The sequence below is a fragment of the Eretmochelys imbricata genome, chromosome 1 (genome assembly GCF_965152235.1).
Source record: "Eretmochelys imbricata isolate rEreImb1 chromosome 1, rEreImb1.hap1, whole genome shotgun sequence".
Classification (NCBI taxonomy): domain Eukaryota; kingdom Metazoa; phylum Chordata; order Testudines; family Cheloniidae; genus Eretmochelys; species Eretmochelys imbricata.
Window position 1 is genome coordinate 242840361 of NC_135572.1, and position 14683 is coordinate 242855043.

At 40.6% G+C, this 14683-nt stretch overlaps 1 protein-coding gene across 1 annotated transcript in view; it reads right to left on the reverse strand.

Annotated features, from left to right (window-relative positions):
- Positions 1 to 6442: 6442 nt before the first annotated feature.
- Positions 6443 to 14683, reverse strand: part of PDE3A (phosphodiesterase 3A) — a 363884-nt gene continuing 355643 nt past the window's right edge. The window contains exons 15-16 of the mRNA XM_077807482.1: positions 12082 to 12322; positions 6443 to 6687 (exon numbers count right to left, since the gene is read on the reverse strand). Of these exons, the coding sequence (XP_077663608.1) occupies positions 6443 to 6687; positions 12082 to 12322 (486 nt within the window). The remainder of the gene's footprint in view (positions 6688 to 12081; positions 12323 to 14683) is intronic.

The following is a 14683-nucleotide window of genomic DNA, read 5'->3' on the forward strand; positions in this document are numbered from 1 at the left end:
TCTTGCAGAGGGATGGATACTGTCCAAAAAACACCAAAAAATGATATCTCCTCTTCCCCCCAACCCCGTCTCCTTCAGATTGCCTGGTTCTTTGACAAATGCTGCCAGCAAATCTGTAAAGAGTGATAACTCAGATGTCAAAAGGCTCCTACATTTGTGGGTTCATTACAAAAATGTAAAGGAGGATTACTCCTTCTAAGTTTGAGGGAGGGAGGGGGAAAAATCGTCTCTAGCGCATTTGTTGATGTTTGACTGACTGTCAAACAGTACTACTTGAAACCCAATGCTTGATTCTCTCCAAAGGATTACTCCCTGTTTTGAATGAAAAGTAAAAACCAGCTGCATTGTATAAAGTCTATTTGGAACTTGACTAGGTTTCCTTTCTTTCCTGGGGTTGCCAATTTAACAGTCTCCACCTATGTTTAAAATCCCATCAACTTTAGGACTAATTACGTCAACACCATGCTGCCAGCTGGGGGACACCCAAGTTTTCAGGCAAATATCCCAATCCAAGGCTGGAAAGACTGAATGACTCTTGGTGCTCAGCCCCTAGTTGCACTGTATAGACTGTTCTCTGCTGCAACAAAAAGGTACACGCTTGGCTGTAGATAAAACCATTTGCATGCCTTGGAGCCAATTTATTTTTCCATCAATGTATCATAAAAATTTTCAAGTGATTCCTGTCTCACATCACTCACACTTGAACAGAAACCTTTATGCTTGGTTACAGGACATATGTGCATCTCAACCCCACCAATATGCACAGGGCAAAAAAATACTAGTAATATCCAGCCACCAAATTTATGCCAAAAATTGTCAAATGTCTCTTCTTCACTGGAGGGAAGGAAGCATAGTAGTTGCCAACTGTCTTTTTGTTCTATCTCAGTGTAAACCAAACTTTACTGCATAGTTTCTATTTCATTGTTACTATCTAGGATGAACCAAAGCACAGTTGCATCTCAGCTTGCATCTTACTTTGTTACAAGAACGTAAAGTGTGGTATGAGTTGGCAAGCTGCCCTGTACTTTAATCTGGGTACTGACTCACTCACAGCCCGATTCTGCCAACTACATTCATGTTGACTAGCATCTTACTTCTCAAGCAGTCCTGGGGAAATCAGTGGCACTATGGACTTGATTCTTTGCCGACTGACGTCAATAACAAAGCTCTTATTGACGTCAGTGGTGCAGGTTAAGGCCCTATTCAGAGTAAGGCAGGGCAGGCAATTACTATTTATACCTATTAATGACTTCATTCATATTTTTGGGGCAAACTGAAAATCTTCACTCAATTTTTTTATAAGGGTAAAAATTTTTAAAAATTGACTAATGTGGCATAGGTTCTGAAGCCCCATTTTCAGAAGCCACAAACACTTAGGGGTGTAAATCTCATTGAAAGTGAATGGGACATAAGCGCCTAAGTCACTTTTGAAAATGGGCTTTGGGGTCAGGTTTTCAAAGGTATTTAGGCACCCAAAGATGCAAACAAGCATCTTGTGGGATTTTCAAAAGAGCCTAAATGAGATAGATGCCTGTTTTCCATTGAAATTGATGAGAGTTCGGCACCTAACCTGCTTATGTGCCTTTGAAAATCTTATTAGATGCCTAAATACCTTTGAAATTCTGGCTATTAAGCTTCTAAGCCACTTGGACACTTCTGAAAATTGCTACCTTAAGCCCTTAGTTGGGCAAAATTCCCGATGAACCACTGAAATGATGCAGTCTCAGGATTTCGTCCATTGATGACCATGAGAATTTCTTCTGAGTAAGGACTACAGCATTTATTCCTTATATTTTAACAAATGCAGTCACAAAAAATATATCCTCACTGGGAACGAGCTATTCTCAGAAGATGAAATTCACCCCTAAGAGGGCAAGCACAGTGCCTATACTCCACATAAGTGCTCAAAAGAGAGCTTTGGGGGTGCACAGAGACTTCTAAATATTTCTAGAAAGAATGAATCTCACCCACAGAAAAGAGAGATTTGAACTCTTTTCAAGAGCACATTGGAATCCCTGATTGCCACTGGATTTCCATCACCTGAAAAATCTAACACTGGTTTTGCATCAAGGGCAGCAGCTGATTTTCCAAGAGATGTGGTAATAGGTGTTTTGCATATTGGATCAAAACTTTTAGTGTGTGGTCAAGTTCCCACTAGGATTAGACCTAGATTACGATCATCTGGGCACAATCAGAATGGTTATTTCTAGAGATGGGAAGGTTTTGGTTCAAAGTCGGGATGATTTCAGAGTAGGTACCATTCAAACAGAAAGATAAATAGTTCTGGGTTTTCATCTAATCTCTATATTCTGTGTGTTGGGGGAGGAATACAAAATACATGTCTGCTGACCCACAAACTAGATTTAAAATCAGTAAGGATGAACCAGCAGCAACTGGCTGGATAGCATAACCAGAAGATGGAGAAAAGAAAGGCTTGCCATGTAATTCATACAAGGCCATTCAGCGTACTTCTCTTCACAATGGTGGCTGCCCAGACTGCTAAATCAGTTAGTGATTACAATGGAGAAAACAAATTTAACAAGGGAATGAGGGTTCTAATTTAATATTGGAAGTCATAACCTATTCTCACTCTCTTTTTAAAAAGAATGTAGAACTTGAGACATGGCCCGCCTCCCCCAAAGTATGGAATTCCATAAGAATGTAATTTTTAATTATTCTTTCTACTGAGAAACATTCTTGAAAAGGTCTTTGGTTTCCTCAGTATTAAACAAACAATTTGTATACTGTGCATACTGGAATCTCATAGCAACACTTTAAACATTCATTGATATTCTACCTGAAAACTGAACACTGCTGATGCAATGCAATTTACTTGGTTTTGTTTCAAAGTTATTGCCCAGGCTGTGGTTTATCTGGATTTCAGAACACCAAAGGGCTGTAGAAAGTAGGAAATCAAAATGGCCTGGCCTTCAAAAGGGCTGCTGAAACTTCTGGTTGAAAGTTTTGGTTCTTCCCTCTCTTTTGGGCCAAGACCAGGACATAAATCCCTGGATAATCAACTATTTGCTTTGTTATCTACTATAAACGAAAGCAAAACTGTATGCACACACTAATACAAGCCTACTTTTTACTGGTAAAACATGCCTGGGAAGTTTCCTGATAACAATTTCTTGGTGGAAACACAATTCCAAAGACAATGGGTAAGATTTACAAGTGGGACGCTGTCTACTAAAGTCGGGTTCTGCTAGTAGCAATGTGGCATGCAAGAATGTCACCTGGTTTGTTACTAGATGCAGCTGGTGTTTTACTAATACCTACGAATTCTGCACATCACCACAGATAGCAAATTATCAGGTTAACCAGCCCCAGCTGTTTTTGCTTTCACTAGTATTGCCTCCTGCTCTACAGTTTGGATAATGTTCACCATTCCTGTTCTAAGCCTGCCAGCAATTCCTTCATTTAAAAAGACCTGAGTTTGTCTAATTGCACCCACAAATAGGCTTGTGTAGTAATGTAGTAATTTGTAACAGCCTCACTGGCACTACAGGAAGTAAGCTCAATGAATTGGAAACAGATTTTAATATTGCTGAGTAGCAACCAGAATGATGACAACTCAGGATATAACTTAAAGTTCTCCTCTAGGTACATTTTAAAGAACACTTTTTCAGAGGCCCAGTTCTGCACTCTTGCTTGAGTGAGTAGCCCATGCTTATACAAGGAATCCAACAGGATTACATGCAGGAGTAAAAGATTTGCAGAATTCAGGCTTGTATTTGGAATGCCTCCCCTCTTTATTATAACAGCTGTACAATTTATTAGCACCTTTGAAGCCTGGCTTTTGTTTTCATCAAGGTGTTTTTTTTTTATCATTGGTATTTTTAAAAAAGTAAATTCCAACTCTGATCATTGTGCACTTAAAACCATAGATTTTCACCATCAGCTGGGATGTGAAATTCTAGTGTCTGAGAGTTTGATTTTTATTAAGTAATATTAAAGGACGTGTTAAATGCTGTGAGAAAGCTCTTCAACCTGGTATATAATTGGTGCAAAAATATTAAGTGATAGATACAGGTGACTGAATGGACTTCGAAACAGTGCAAGCTTGAATTGTTGGAGACCTGCTGGTGCTTCGGAGAAAACTTTGAGAGGCATTCCATTTTATTTTGGAAGAATTATGCTTTTGAATTATGAATTTCCCTTACTTAAAAAAAATGAAATCATGGTCTTTGATTTTTTAGCATTAATCAACTCTTTCTATTGCTGTTCCCACCTGAAGTCATGCTCTATAATCATGCTGTCACTAACAGTGGAGTGTGTCTTCCTACTATTTGAAGGGGGAAGGAAAGATAAAGAGAAGATGAACCCACAAGAAACAAAGAGACCCAGACTGAATTGGAGAAAAATACAGAAGTGATAACACACATGCAGACTGGTTTAGAAACAGAATGTTCTTTGTTATTTCCCAAGAAGTACTAATGAGTCAATAAAATACTGTGAAGAGGTGGTAAATACAAGGGGGTGAGCAATGGAGAGATCAGAAACTTAAGTTGAAACAGAATGGGGCTGTTACTGAAACCTTTACTTACGTGAGTATTTCTTATTCATCCAAGCAGCCCTCCTCAAGCTCTGTTGAAGAATAAGGTCTGCAGTCTCAGATTTTACAATGGCATGCATCATTGGTCCACCTTTGTTGGGAGATCATGAACTCAGATTCTTTTTTGGAGACCAAAAGATTTCTGGTAAATCCTTAATTACCAAGGTAATGGCTGAGGCTACCAGCCCAAAACAACAAACATTAATATGTCAGTGTCTTGCTCCTGTAGACCAGTGGCTTCCCATAACTACTCAACTACTCAAGACCTTATTTGATGTGCTTGGAAATGGCTACACTGTATAAAAATGGTTTGTTTTTAAAAAAATTACCTTTACAAAAACATTTCCCTTTCCCCCCCTTTTTCTTAAAGATTTCATTATCTACAGGAACCCATAAAAATTTCTCCATATTTACATCTAGATAACTAATCATTGACAAATATAATATCATGAAATAAAATATTGAAAGTGAATATCAACCTTTTAAATAGACGTTTGGCTCACAGCTTAAACGACAGAGAAACAAACAAAAAATGATCTGCTCTACTACAGGCCTGATCTCTCCCCCCCCCCCAGCGTAAACATAAAGTAGTATGGATGGAGTACGCTGCATCTAAGCAGAATGTCAGCTGCAAACTGCTCCCATTCAGCACCCTGTGCTGAAAAACGGCACTCTCTGAAGCTGGTGTGGGTGGCTGCTGAGGCATTCAAGCATCTAGCAAACATGGACAAGCAGCTGTTTCCTCATCCCACTCTTCTGTGGGAGCATCACAAAGACATTGCCTTTTGAGCCCAAGGAACTGCATGGCTTCACATATCCCCTCCTGCTGCACGTGAAAGATGACAATTTAGCTTCATTTCACAATGTGTTTGGCCACTGACACACGGAAACGTAAGGCTGGGGGAGGGAGGAAGCGACAGTGTGTGATTAATTTCCAAGCATGCATGGTGTCTCTCTCTCTCACGCACACAGTGCTCCCTGAAACCACTAACTCATTCAAAGGCACAGTTTCTTTAACGAGGAGTAACAAAGTGTGCCCTATAATAACCCGCACTTTGGGTACGATGGATTCCAAGCACATTCCTTTCACTGGCAGTCTGGAAAGTGCCAACGTGGCAGGTGGTTAGGAGTTCAGTCACAGGGTGCTGCCAAGTGGTGCCAGGTCAGCAGTGAGAGTTGCAAAGCTTCTGATGAAAGACAGTGGTGCAACCAGGCTGCAAAAGGAGGCTTCACTGGCCACTGAAAATGCAGAGCTCCTTACGAAGGGCTCCACTTTCCACACCAACCCAAATTTCCTAGGACTGGGGCCTTGTGTTTGTTCACAAGCCATGTGCTAGACCTAGTCTGATAAAAACTCAAAGTACATTACATTATAGTACATCCAGTCAAATACACACAAGCGCGCGCGCCCTCTTCTCCCCCACGTATATGTTAGCAGGATGTATTAACATTCTGAGAAAGCTTTGGAACTTTTATCCCTCAGCTTTAAGAGCAAAATCTACTTAACTGGTACCTTACAGTTAACTGCAAATGTGCTTTAGGAGCAGCATTTCCTTGGACAACTTTCTTCTGTAATATCACAGTGACCATAATATATCGTTACATGTATTCTGCTGAAGTGTGCAGGCAATGACCAGCTATGTATATAATTCCACCCTCCCCTTGCCACTTTAAGAAAGTCTACAAAAGCCAGTGTTGCAGTGCGAAAGCTTCTTGAGCATAGGAGTTTAAACAATGTACCTCACCATACAAAGGAAAGAGAAACAAATCAAACTGCTGTAGGCGCATTATCCCGTATTTCTACAGTGTTGTGTCTAAATGTTGTGCTGGCTTGAAAAGGAGTCTGTGCACAAGTCAATCTGTCTTAAAATACTGTTGAAAATATTGTCATTGGTTCAGTTCTATAGCTGTGTCCTCCTCCTCCCCTTTGGGTTTCCCTTTCTCCTCCTCCTCTTCCCTGATGGCCTGAATTTGTTCCGAGGATTGGTGCAGTGTGGATTGTTCTAGACCTTGCTTTTCTGTCCCAGCTATCCTTTCCTCATCTTCAATTACTTTCTTCCACATTTTATGGTTCTGAAGCAGATGCTGAGTAATCTGGCAGTAGATTTTCCTCCGCTTGAACTTTTTCTTTCCTGTAAAATATTAGACCGAATTACTGTATTGTTTTCTTGGGAGGGAAGAGAGAGAAGGAGGTGAGGGTGGGATGGACAGAGCAAGAGTCATGATATATGCAATCAAGGGTCCATCTTAATTAAAAGTTGTTTATTTTTTAAAAAAGTACAACTACAGGGAAAAAAAATCAAGGCAACTTTCACACAGTTTGAGTCCCAGCTTTGTGTCCTTTGTTTACCAAGGAGCACACCCTGTCCAGGACACTGTACAGCACACAAAGACATCTAGTGGCTCAATTATATACTGCCAGTAAAAATATTACAAAGTGCACGTCTCCCCTGACTCATCTGGGCATGCTATGTGCTCTTTTTGACAGCAAATGTGGCCAGCTTCAGGCTGACCAATTTAAGACCCTTCACCACGCTATGAAATATTTGTTTTCTTTTCTTTACACATTACCTATGCGCTGACAGGAACTATGGGAGGGGAGAAGGCAAGTAGTGAATGTTCTATACATTAGTCAACAAAATAGCACCTGTGATCCCTTCCTCTTAAAGATGTGCTCTACCCGTTACCTTGCTATTGCAATGGGCTTGAGCTCCACTGACGCAGCAAGTGAAAAATCGAAATCTAGGTTTCACACAATATAGTGCAGCGTTGCTATAGTTATGACAATTGAGTTTGGACAGCTGAGAAGTGAAGTCCTATGGCAAATAATATCACAGCCTTGGAGTTTTCTTCTTTCTAGTTTTGAGGCATCAAGCTGCTATTATACTACAAACTATATTTGCCACTTCCCATCATCAGAGTCACTTGCACCACAAACTTTTTCCTGCCCTGGGTGACAGCCCATTATTGTAGACAGTCCTGTAGTCTGATGGTGATAGAGTTGTGACAGATAAAATTCCGTTCAACACAAAGCCTGAAGTTTTCCACCAATCATGAAGAATGGCAGTGGCAGCTATAGAACTTAAATAATAAACCACTTCAGGAATTCTACTGAAAAAAAAAATAGAGTGACGTACAGGAATGTTTTGTACCAAATAAATTTGCGTAACTGAGAGTTTGCAGGTGGCCTAAAGCATGTCTGTGTCGGGAGCCAAAATGTTGAGTCTTTGAAGCTTTTGAAATGGAAACAAAGAGCTTTTCACTGCAGCGCAGTCCAAATCCAGCTCAATCCTTCATTAAAAAGCTCTTGGTTCCCTGTAGGAAACTTTCAGGTTTAATAAAATAAGAAACCTCTATACCACCAATACACCATATTAGAACATTCTATCCCAGGTTTCCTGTGACCCCAAATCTTGCAGCTCTCAGCAGAGATCATAAAGCATTTGTTATGGCTTGAGATTTTGTTTGAACCCAATAAGGATTGATTCAGTTTAACTTTTAAATTCACAACGGGACTTGTTGGTAGTTACCTGCTCAGATATAACAAAATATTTCTTGTTTTTAAGCTACATCAATTGTTTGCAGGTCAGACAATACACTAGTTAATTTTATTAAAGACCAATTATCTAAAACAGTCTAATGAATTACCTTGACTACAATGAAAGGCCTTCTACAATAATTTCCCCTTTCCATCTTCTCAAAGGTATTTCACTTAGAGTTGTCCTGAATGTGGTAAAAAAAAATTCTCTCTCTAAGTATTTGACATATATGGGCAAATCAGATGCAGAAATCCCTTTGATAACAGGAGATCTCCTTTGTGTTGTGCTGAAAGAGCCTGGAATATTCAAAATGACACTGAAAACAGATCTAAATACCTGACCAATGTTTGTAATCTTGTAAATGGATATATCAGTGTAGAGAATGTTGAAGAGATACCTACCCTAGATTTAGACTTTTCAGGGATTAAAGATGAGGGACTGATGTGTCAAAAGAGGAGATGATAGAAAAAACTGGTATGTTGAAGTACACCAAGCTACAGGCCCAGACAGTATAACACCTTAGATTGCTTAAGGAATTTAAAATTACTGTTAAAAAATATGTAATCTGTCACTGAAATCAGCAACTACACCAGAGGATGGAATGGTAGCAGATGCAGTAGACATCTTTATTTTAAAAAGGCATTTTGAATGGCCCAGGCTATGAAGCATCATTTCAGTGTCAGTAAAACTGGATGAGATGATAATTAAAACAGAATTCTTGTAAAACTTCTGGATGAACATAGCAAATGAATATGGCCTTCATGAAGTAAAATTGTGTCTCTTTAATCTGTCATAGTTTTTTAAGCATGCCAACAAAATAGAGGCTAAAGGAAAACTGGTAGGAAGAATTTATTTGTACCTTCAAAAAGCCTTTGAATAGCTCCTCCCAAGAGTCTACAAAGGAAACTAACTAGCCACCTGGTGAGAGGTAAAATACTGTCATGTTATAGAAATTAAGTGAGAAAACAAAAAGTAAGAATAAATGGGTATTTTTCAATATGGCAAAAGGTTAGCAGCATCCCATTATTTTGTATCAGGACCAGTATTGTTTAATACATTTATTAATAATCTGAAAAAGTGAGTGAAACAGGGATGTGACAATTTGCAGATGACACAAAATTATTAACGATAATCAAGAGTACAGAAGATAATGAGGAACTTCAGAGAGATCTAACAATTCTAGCAGGATGGGAAGCATGATAGCAGATGAATGTGAATCAGTTGCTCTACTGACCTCTTCTCATAAAAGAACAAAGTGATATTCAATGGAAGTGAAAGACAACAAAATGAATACATAATACATTAAGACACAATACATAATTAACCTGTGTAACTTACTGCCATGTGATGTCACTGAGGCCAAGAGAGCAACAGAATTCCAAAAAAAGTCTAGACAATTTCATGGATAATGACAATACCCACAGTCATATTAATTAGGATTATTTTTTAATAAATGTAACAGATATAAAGTGTAATGCTCTAGGGCATAAGTGAATCACTAACTGAAGAAACTTCCCCTCTCATCAGATAATTCCATAACTGTCAATCTTCTGCTGAAAAAGAAGAGGGCTGTATATGCTCAAAAGTTTTTCTCACCAACAGAAGTTGGTCCAAAAAAGATATTACTTACCCACCGTCTCTCTCTAATATCCTAGGACACACACAGCTACAACAATACTGCAAACAATCTTCGCTGTAGCACAGGGTACTGACCACTACTAAAACAGGATACTATACTACACAGCCCACCTGTCTGGCCAGTAGGGCAATTCCTATATGTTCATATGGACATAATGCATTTATGAAAAGGACTCAAAGTGAATGAGAACAGTGGTTTACTAGTTACAAGTTACGGCATCACTCGTGTGGTTGAAGAGGCCGTATGATTTAGTAGATAGAATTCTGGACTGGAAGTCAGAAGACCCTGGTTCTATTCTGAGCTCTGATATTGACTTTCTTTCTCTTTGATCTTAAATAAGTCCCTAAACCTCTCACATCATAAGTTCTGCATATACAAAATGGGAATGATACTGACCCTGCTTTGTGAAGAACTTCGAGATTCTTAGGTGACAAGCCCTATACAAGTAGTAAATATTACTAATATTGTACTAGAACTCTGATGGCTTCCTCTCCCTCTCCTAGATCCAGTCCTCCTTCCTAGTAAAAAGTTGAGTTGGAGAACTGGGGAAGGCTCAGATTGGATGCCAAAAAGGGAAGCGAAACAGAAAGGAAAGGAACACCAATAAAATGGGAAAAGAGAATGCAGAACGGGGAGGAACAGAAAAGAGGTGGTGTAATGAGGCAGAGTGGTCTGCCTCCAGTACAGAGGGGGTTAAGTCCCCCTGGTGGGTGCAGCTAACCCCACCCCACCCCCCTCCACAGGAACTGCAGGGGTGGGCAGGAAGTATAAGAACAGGGCCCTGCAGGTCAGTTGGGCTGGACCAGGGAAGGAGGCAGACCTCTCTCCCAGGGAGCTGAGTCCTCAGTCAAGCCCATGACTGGGAGCAGAAAGAAAAGGCAAACCACCTCCCCAGGAGAGAGAAGGCCAAGGGAGAGACTGGAGGAAGGGCCACCTGACCACGAGACTGAGAACCAGATCCCAGCGGTGACAAAGCGGCACCAGCAGGAACTGGTAGGAAGTAGCCCAGGGAAACAAGACTTTGATACGGCTGTGCTGCCAGGATGCAAGGCAGCGACCACATGTTTCTTTGATGACCCTGTGGCAGGATCTCCCACCACTTCTAGTGCCCTGGGCTGGAACCTGGTGGACTAGGGTGGACCTGGGTCCCCCTAGCCCCCAACCCCATACGCGGGACTGGTTGTGCGCTAACCTTTAGGCCAGAAAGTAGTCAATGGAGACTGTTTAATTGCTCATCTACAATTGCTGAGATCTAGTTGGTTGCTACTTGCCCCAGCCAGGAGGCTGAAGCCATAGACTGTTAATTGCTCAGCTCGCACTCACAGGGTTTGAGCCACAGAATATTTCTGTTCACTCCTGCCAGGAAGCCTGGGCTCCCAGCTGACTGGTAGTTGGCTCAATCCTCTTTCAGAGGTTTGAATTGTTATTTGGGTGAGTGTGCAGGCGTAAGGCAGGCTACCTGACAATATGTACAGTGGGCCTATCAACTCCCTGATGCCTCTGGAGGGGGCGCCCTGACCCTGAGAGAGGCAGGAAGGCTAAAGGTGGTAAGGGCTGAGATGCTGGATTAGTTTAAAGGGAAACTGCCAAGAGACGTAGGCTACAAATTAACTTATCTCTTCAAACCATTTTTCACAGGGTCCTCCACACCCCCTTGTAGACTACCAAAGCTTCCTCCCAACAGGCCAATCACTGCTACAATGATGCTTTCAGCAGAGGACTGGATGGGTTTCAGAGTCTATCAATATTACTTATGGATTGGCCAGAGGTTTGAGGGTCACGAAAAATTCCTTGGAGCTGATACAAACCCAAATCTCTTACATGGCAATGCACAGCACTACCACAAATACAGCAAACTGGACCCCCTTCCACAAGAAGATGTGTTCTCAAATATTTCCACCATTAAAAAAATATTTACATTGTGGTAGCATCTACAGGTCCCAATCAGGGAACTGGGGCCTATCGTACCAGGCACTGTACAAAAAACATGAAGATCAAAAAGATGAAGATCTTGTCACACCCACACCTTCCATTGGAGAAAAAATTATAGTCCTTTAAAAACCATCCAAGAAACAGTCTAAAAATTGCAGATGCAGGACAGGCAACCTAACGACCTACTAGAAGCGTTGTCTGTGAAGTCTTTAGAAGCTTCTCCACTCCCAAAATGTGTGGCTACCTGTTAAACCGCTTAGGGGACAGTTCAGCTAGTCCAGTTCCAGAGAAATTCAGGTTATGGCTGACCAGGAGAAACTCTAAGCTTTCATACAGGGGATTGTTAACTTTTGCTGAAGGGTAGCCCATGAAATGAAATCAGCCCCACTGAAAGATATAGAGTGCAAACAACGTACTTGACTCGGAATTTTCACACGTTTCCATTTCTGCTGTTTCTTCCTCTTCCTGCTCATCAGTATCTCCTGATTCATCGCTATCTTCCACCCATTTCCCTGGCATCAGTCCTGCTGAGTCATAGGAATTACATAGTGGACCCACAATGTGAGAAATGAAGGATTCCTGAAGGTGTGCCAACTGGGGTGCTGAGCGATCCATGAAAGGACTTATAGGAAGGCCAAGGCTCGCCTCTTCATCACCCTAGAGATGACAAAAATTTGTTACTTCTGTGTGATACATTAATTACATGGATATGGGGGGAGAAAGTGGAGGGAAGCATCAAAGGCAATTGCAAACATTAGAAGAAAAATATTCTACTGTGGAGCCATCTCCTTTCACCATTTCACTTTTTATAGCAGACCAGCACGAAAAGGTAGCATGGCATCAATTCAGCCTTCATATAAAAACTACTATACACCATTCCGGAGCTCAAACACAAGAATAATCTGCTATAAAGAATACCCTGAATTTACAAAGCATGCTGTATGAGGACTTCCTAAAGTAATGCCCACCTTCCAGTCCTGTAGTTTACATTGCCATCTTGGAAGCTTGAAAATAAAATCATCTTTCTCCATACTGTTTTTTCCCCTGCATCATGTATGCAAATCATTTGTGATTTTTATCATCATTATTAGCTTGTTAGCAACTAGCCACCTTATACAAGGGGACAGGATTTACCTTTTCAGAGCAAGGGTTGGCTTGTCAAACTAATTTTCTTATGAATTTTGTCTTTCTTTCATTATAAATACGCTGGGCGACTCTACTTTTGTGTTTCTTTGACCTGCCGAGCTTCAGGCCATAGTCACTCATTTCCTTGGGAATGTTGTAATGAATGTGTCAATGTAGGGTCGTTCAAAAATGCAAGATCCTCCGCACATGTCCCTTTGCTACATTTCTTTTGGAGGAGCAAAGGGGGGGGGGAGAGAAAGAGAGGAGGCCCCCCCCCGGTGCTCTGATGGAAGAGTTAGTTTTCTAGCAAGATCCATTGTATGAGCCAAACACTCAAGTTCTTTTTCAGTCATCCCTAGTGCAGCAAAATTCCTTTACTATAGGATTTGGTCCTATAATAAAAGAATAATTGATAATGCATGTGACTTGTTATGCACACTGATGTGACTAGACAGCGGAGACCTACATTTGAGAAATAATCAGTTCATGAACATTACTGAAGATCCACAGTCAATTTCTAAGACATTATATCCATGTTGAATTTGTTTCCAGGTGCCTAGTTTCTCTGAGAATCCAAGATATGGTTAACTGAATCATCTCCCTTTTGAGAAAAGGGAAACACAAAGAGTAAACAGTTAAACTTTGATGAATGCCTCACTTCCAGCTTTTCTGCATTTCCTAACAAGGTACACATAGTTCAGTGCTCAGCTATCAAATATTTGATCTCCCCACTCCCATCATTATCTCAAAACCAACGTGTGTGCACATTCCTGAGATAACAAGTGGATTAACCAGAGATGGCAGTTCTCTCTCCTTCACAGCATGACATCTCAGATTTCATGTGAAGAAGTTGTCAATGGTGGGAAGAAAGTCAACTGATGAAAAGTTTAACGTGTAATTCTTTCAAGCTTGATTATGAGCTTGATTTACAGCTGGAAACAACACACATGTCTAACTGGTCTTTCATTAAATATCAACATTGAGCACATGGAGAAAACCTATTAAACATACTGCAACCATATTGTGTGTGTTTTTCTAAATTTAAATACAATTACTTTTTGATGACACTTAGAATTTGTACAGAGTTGTAATTCTTCAAAGCCTGGGACACTTCTATTTTTTAATGGAGAGAAGTGCTGTCAAGAATGGCTCCCAATTTTCATGGCATATGCTGAACTACATTGTACATTTGCAATCCATTTTTCTAGCAAACCTACTTTGGGGAGACTGGTGTTTCCCTTATAATTCTTCCTTTCAAAAATGACAGGTTTCAGAGTAGTGGCCATGTTAGTCTGTATTCGCAAAAAGAAAAGGAGTACTTGTGGCACCTTAGAGACTAACCAGTTTATTTGAGCATAAGCTTTCGTGAGCTACAGCTCACTTCATCGGATGCATTCAGTGGAAAATACAGTGGGGAGATTTATATACATAGAGAACATGAAACAATGGGTGTTACCATACATAGTGTAACGAGAGCGATCACTTAAGGTGAGCTATTACCAGCAGGAGAGTGGGGTGGGGGCAGGAACCTTTTGCAGTGATAATCAAGGTGGGCCATTTCCAGCAGTTGACAAGAACGCCTGAGGAACAGTGGGGGATGGGGAATAAACATGGGGAAATAGTTTTACTTTGTGTAATGACCCATCCACTCCCAGTCTCTATTCAAGCCTAAGTTAATTGTATCTAGTTTGCAAATTAATTCCAATTCAGCAGTCTCTCATTGGAGTCTGTTTTTGAAGTCTTTTTGTTGAAGAATTGCAAATTTTAGGTCTGTAATCAAGTGACCAGAGAGATTGAAGTGTTCTCCGACTGGTTTTTGCATGTTATAGTTCTTGACGTCTGATTTGTGTCCATTTATTCTTTTATGTAGAGACTGTCCAGTTTGGCCAATGT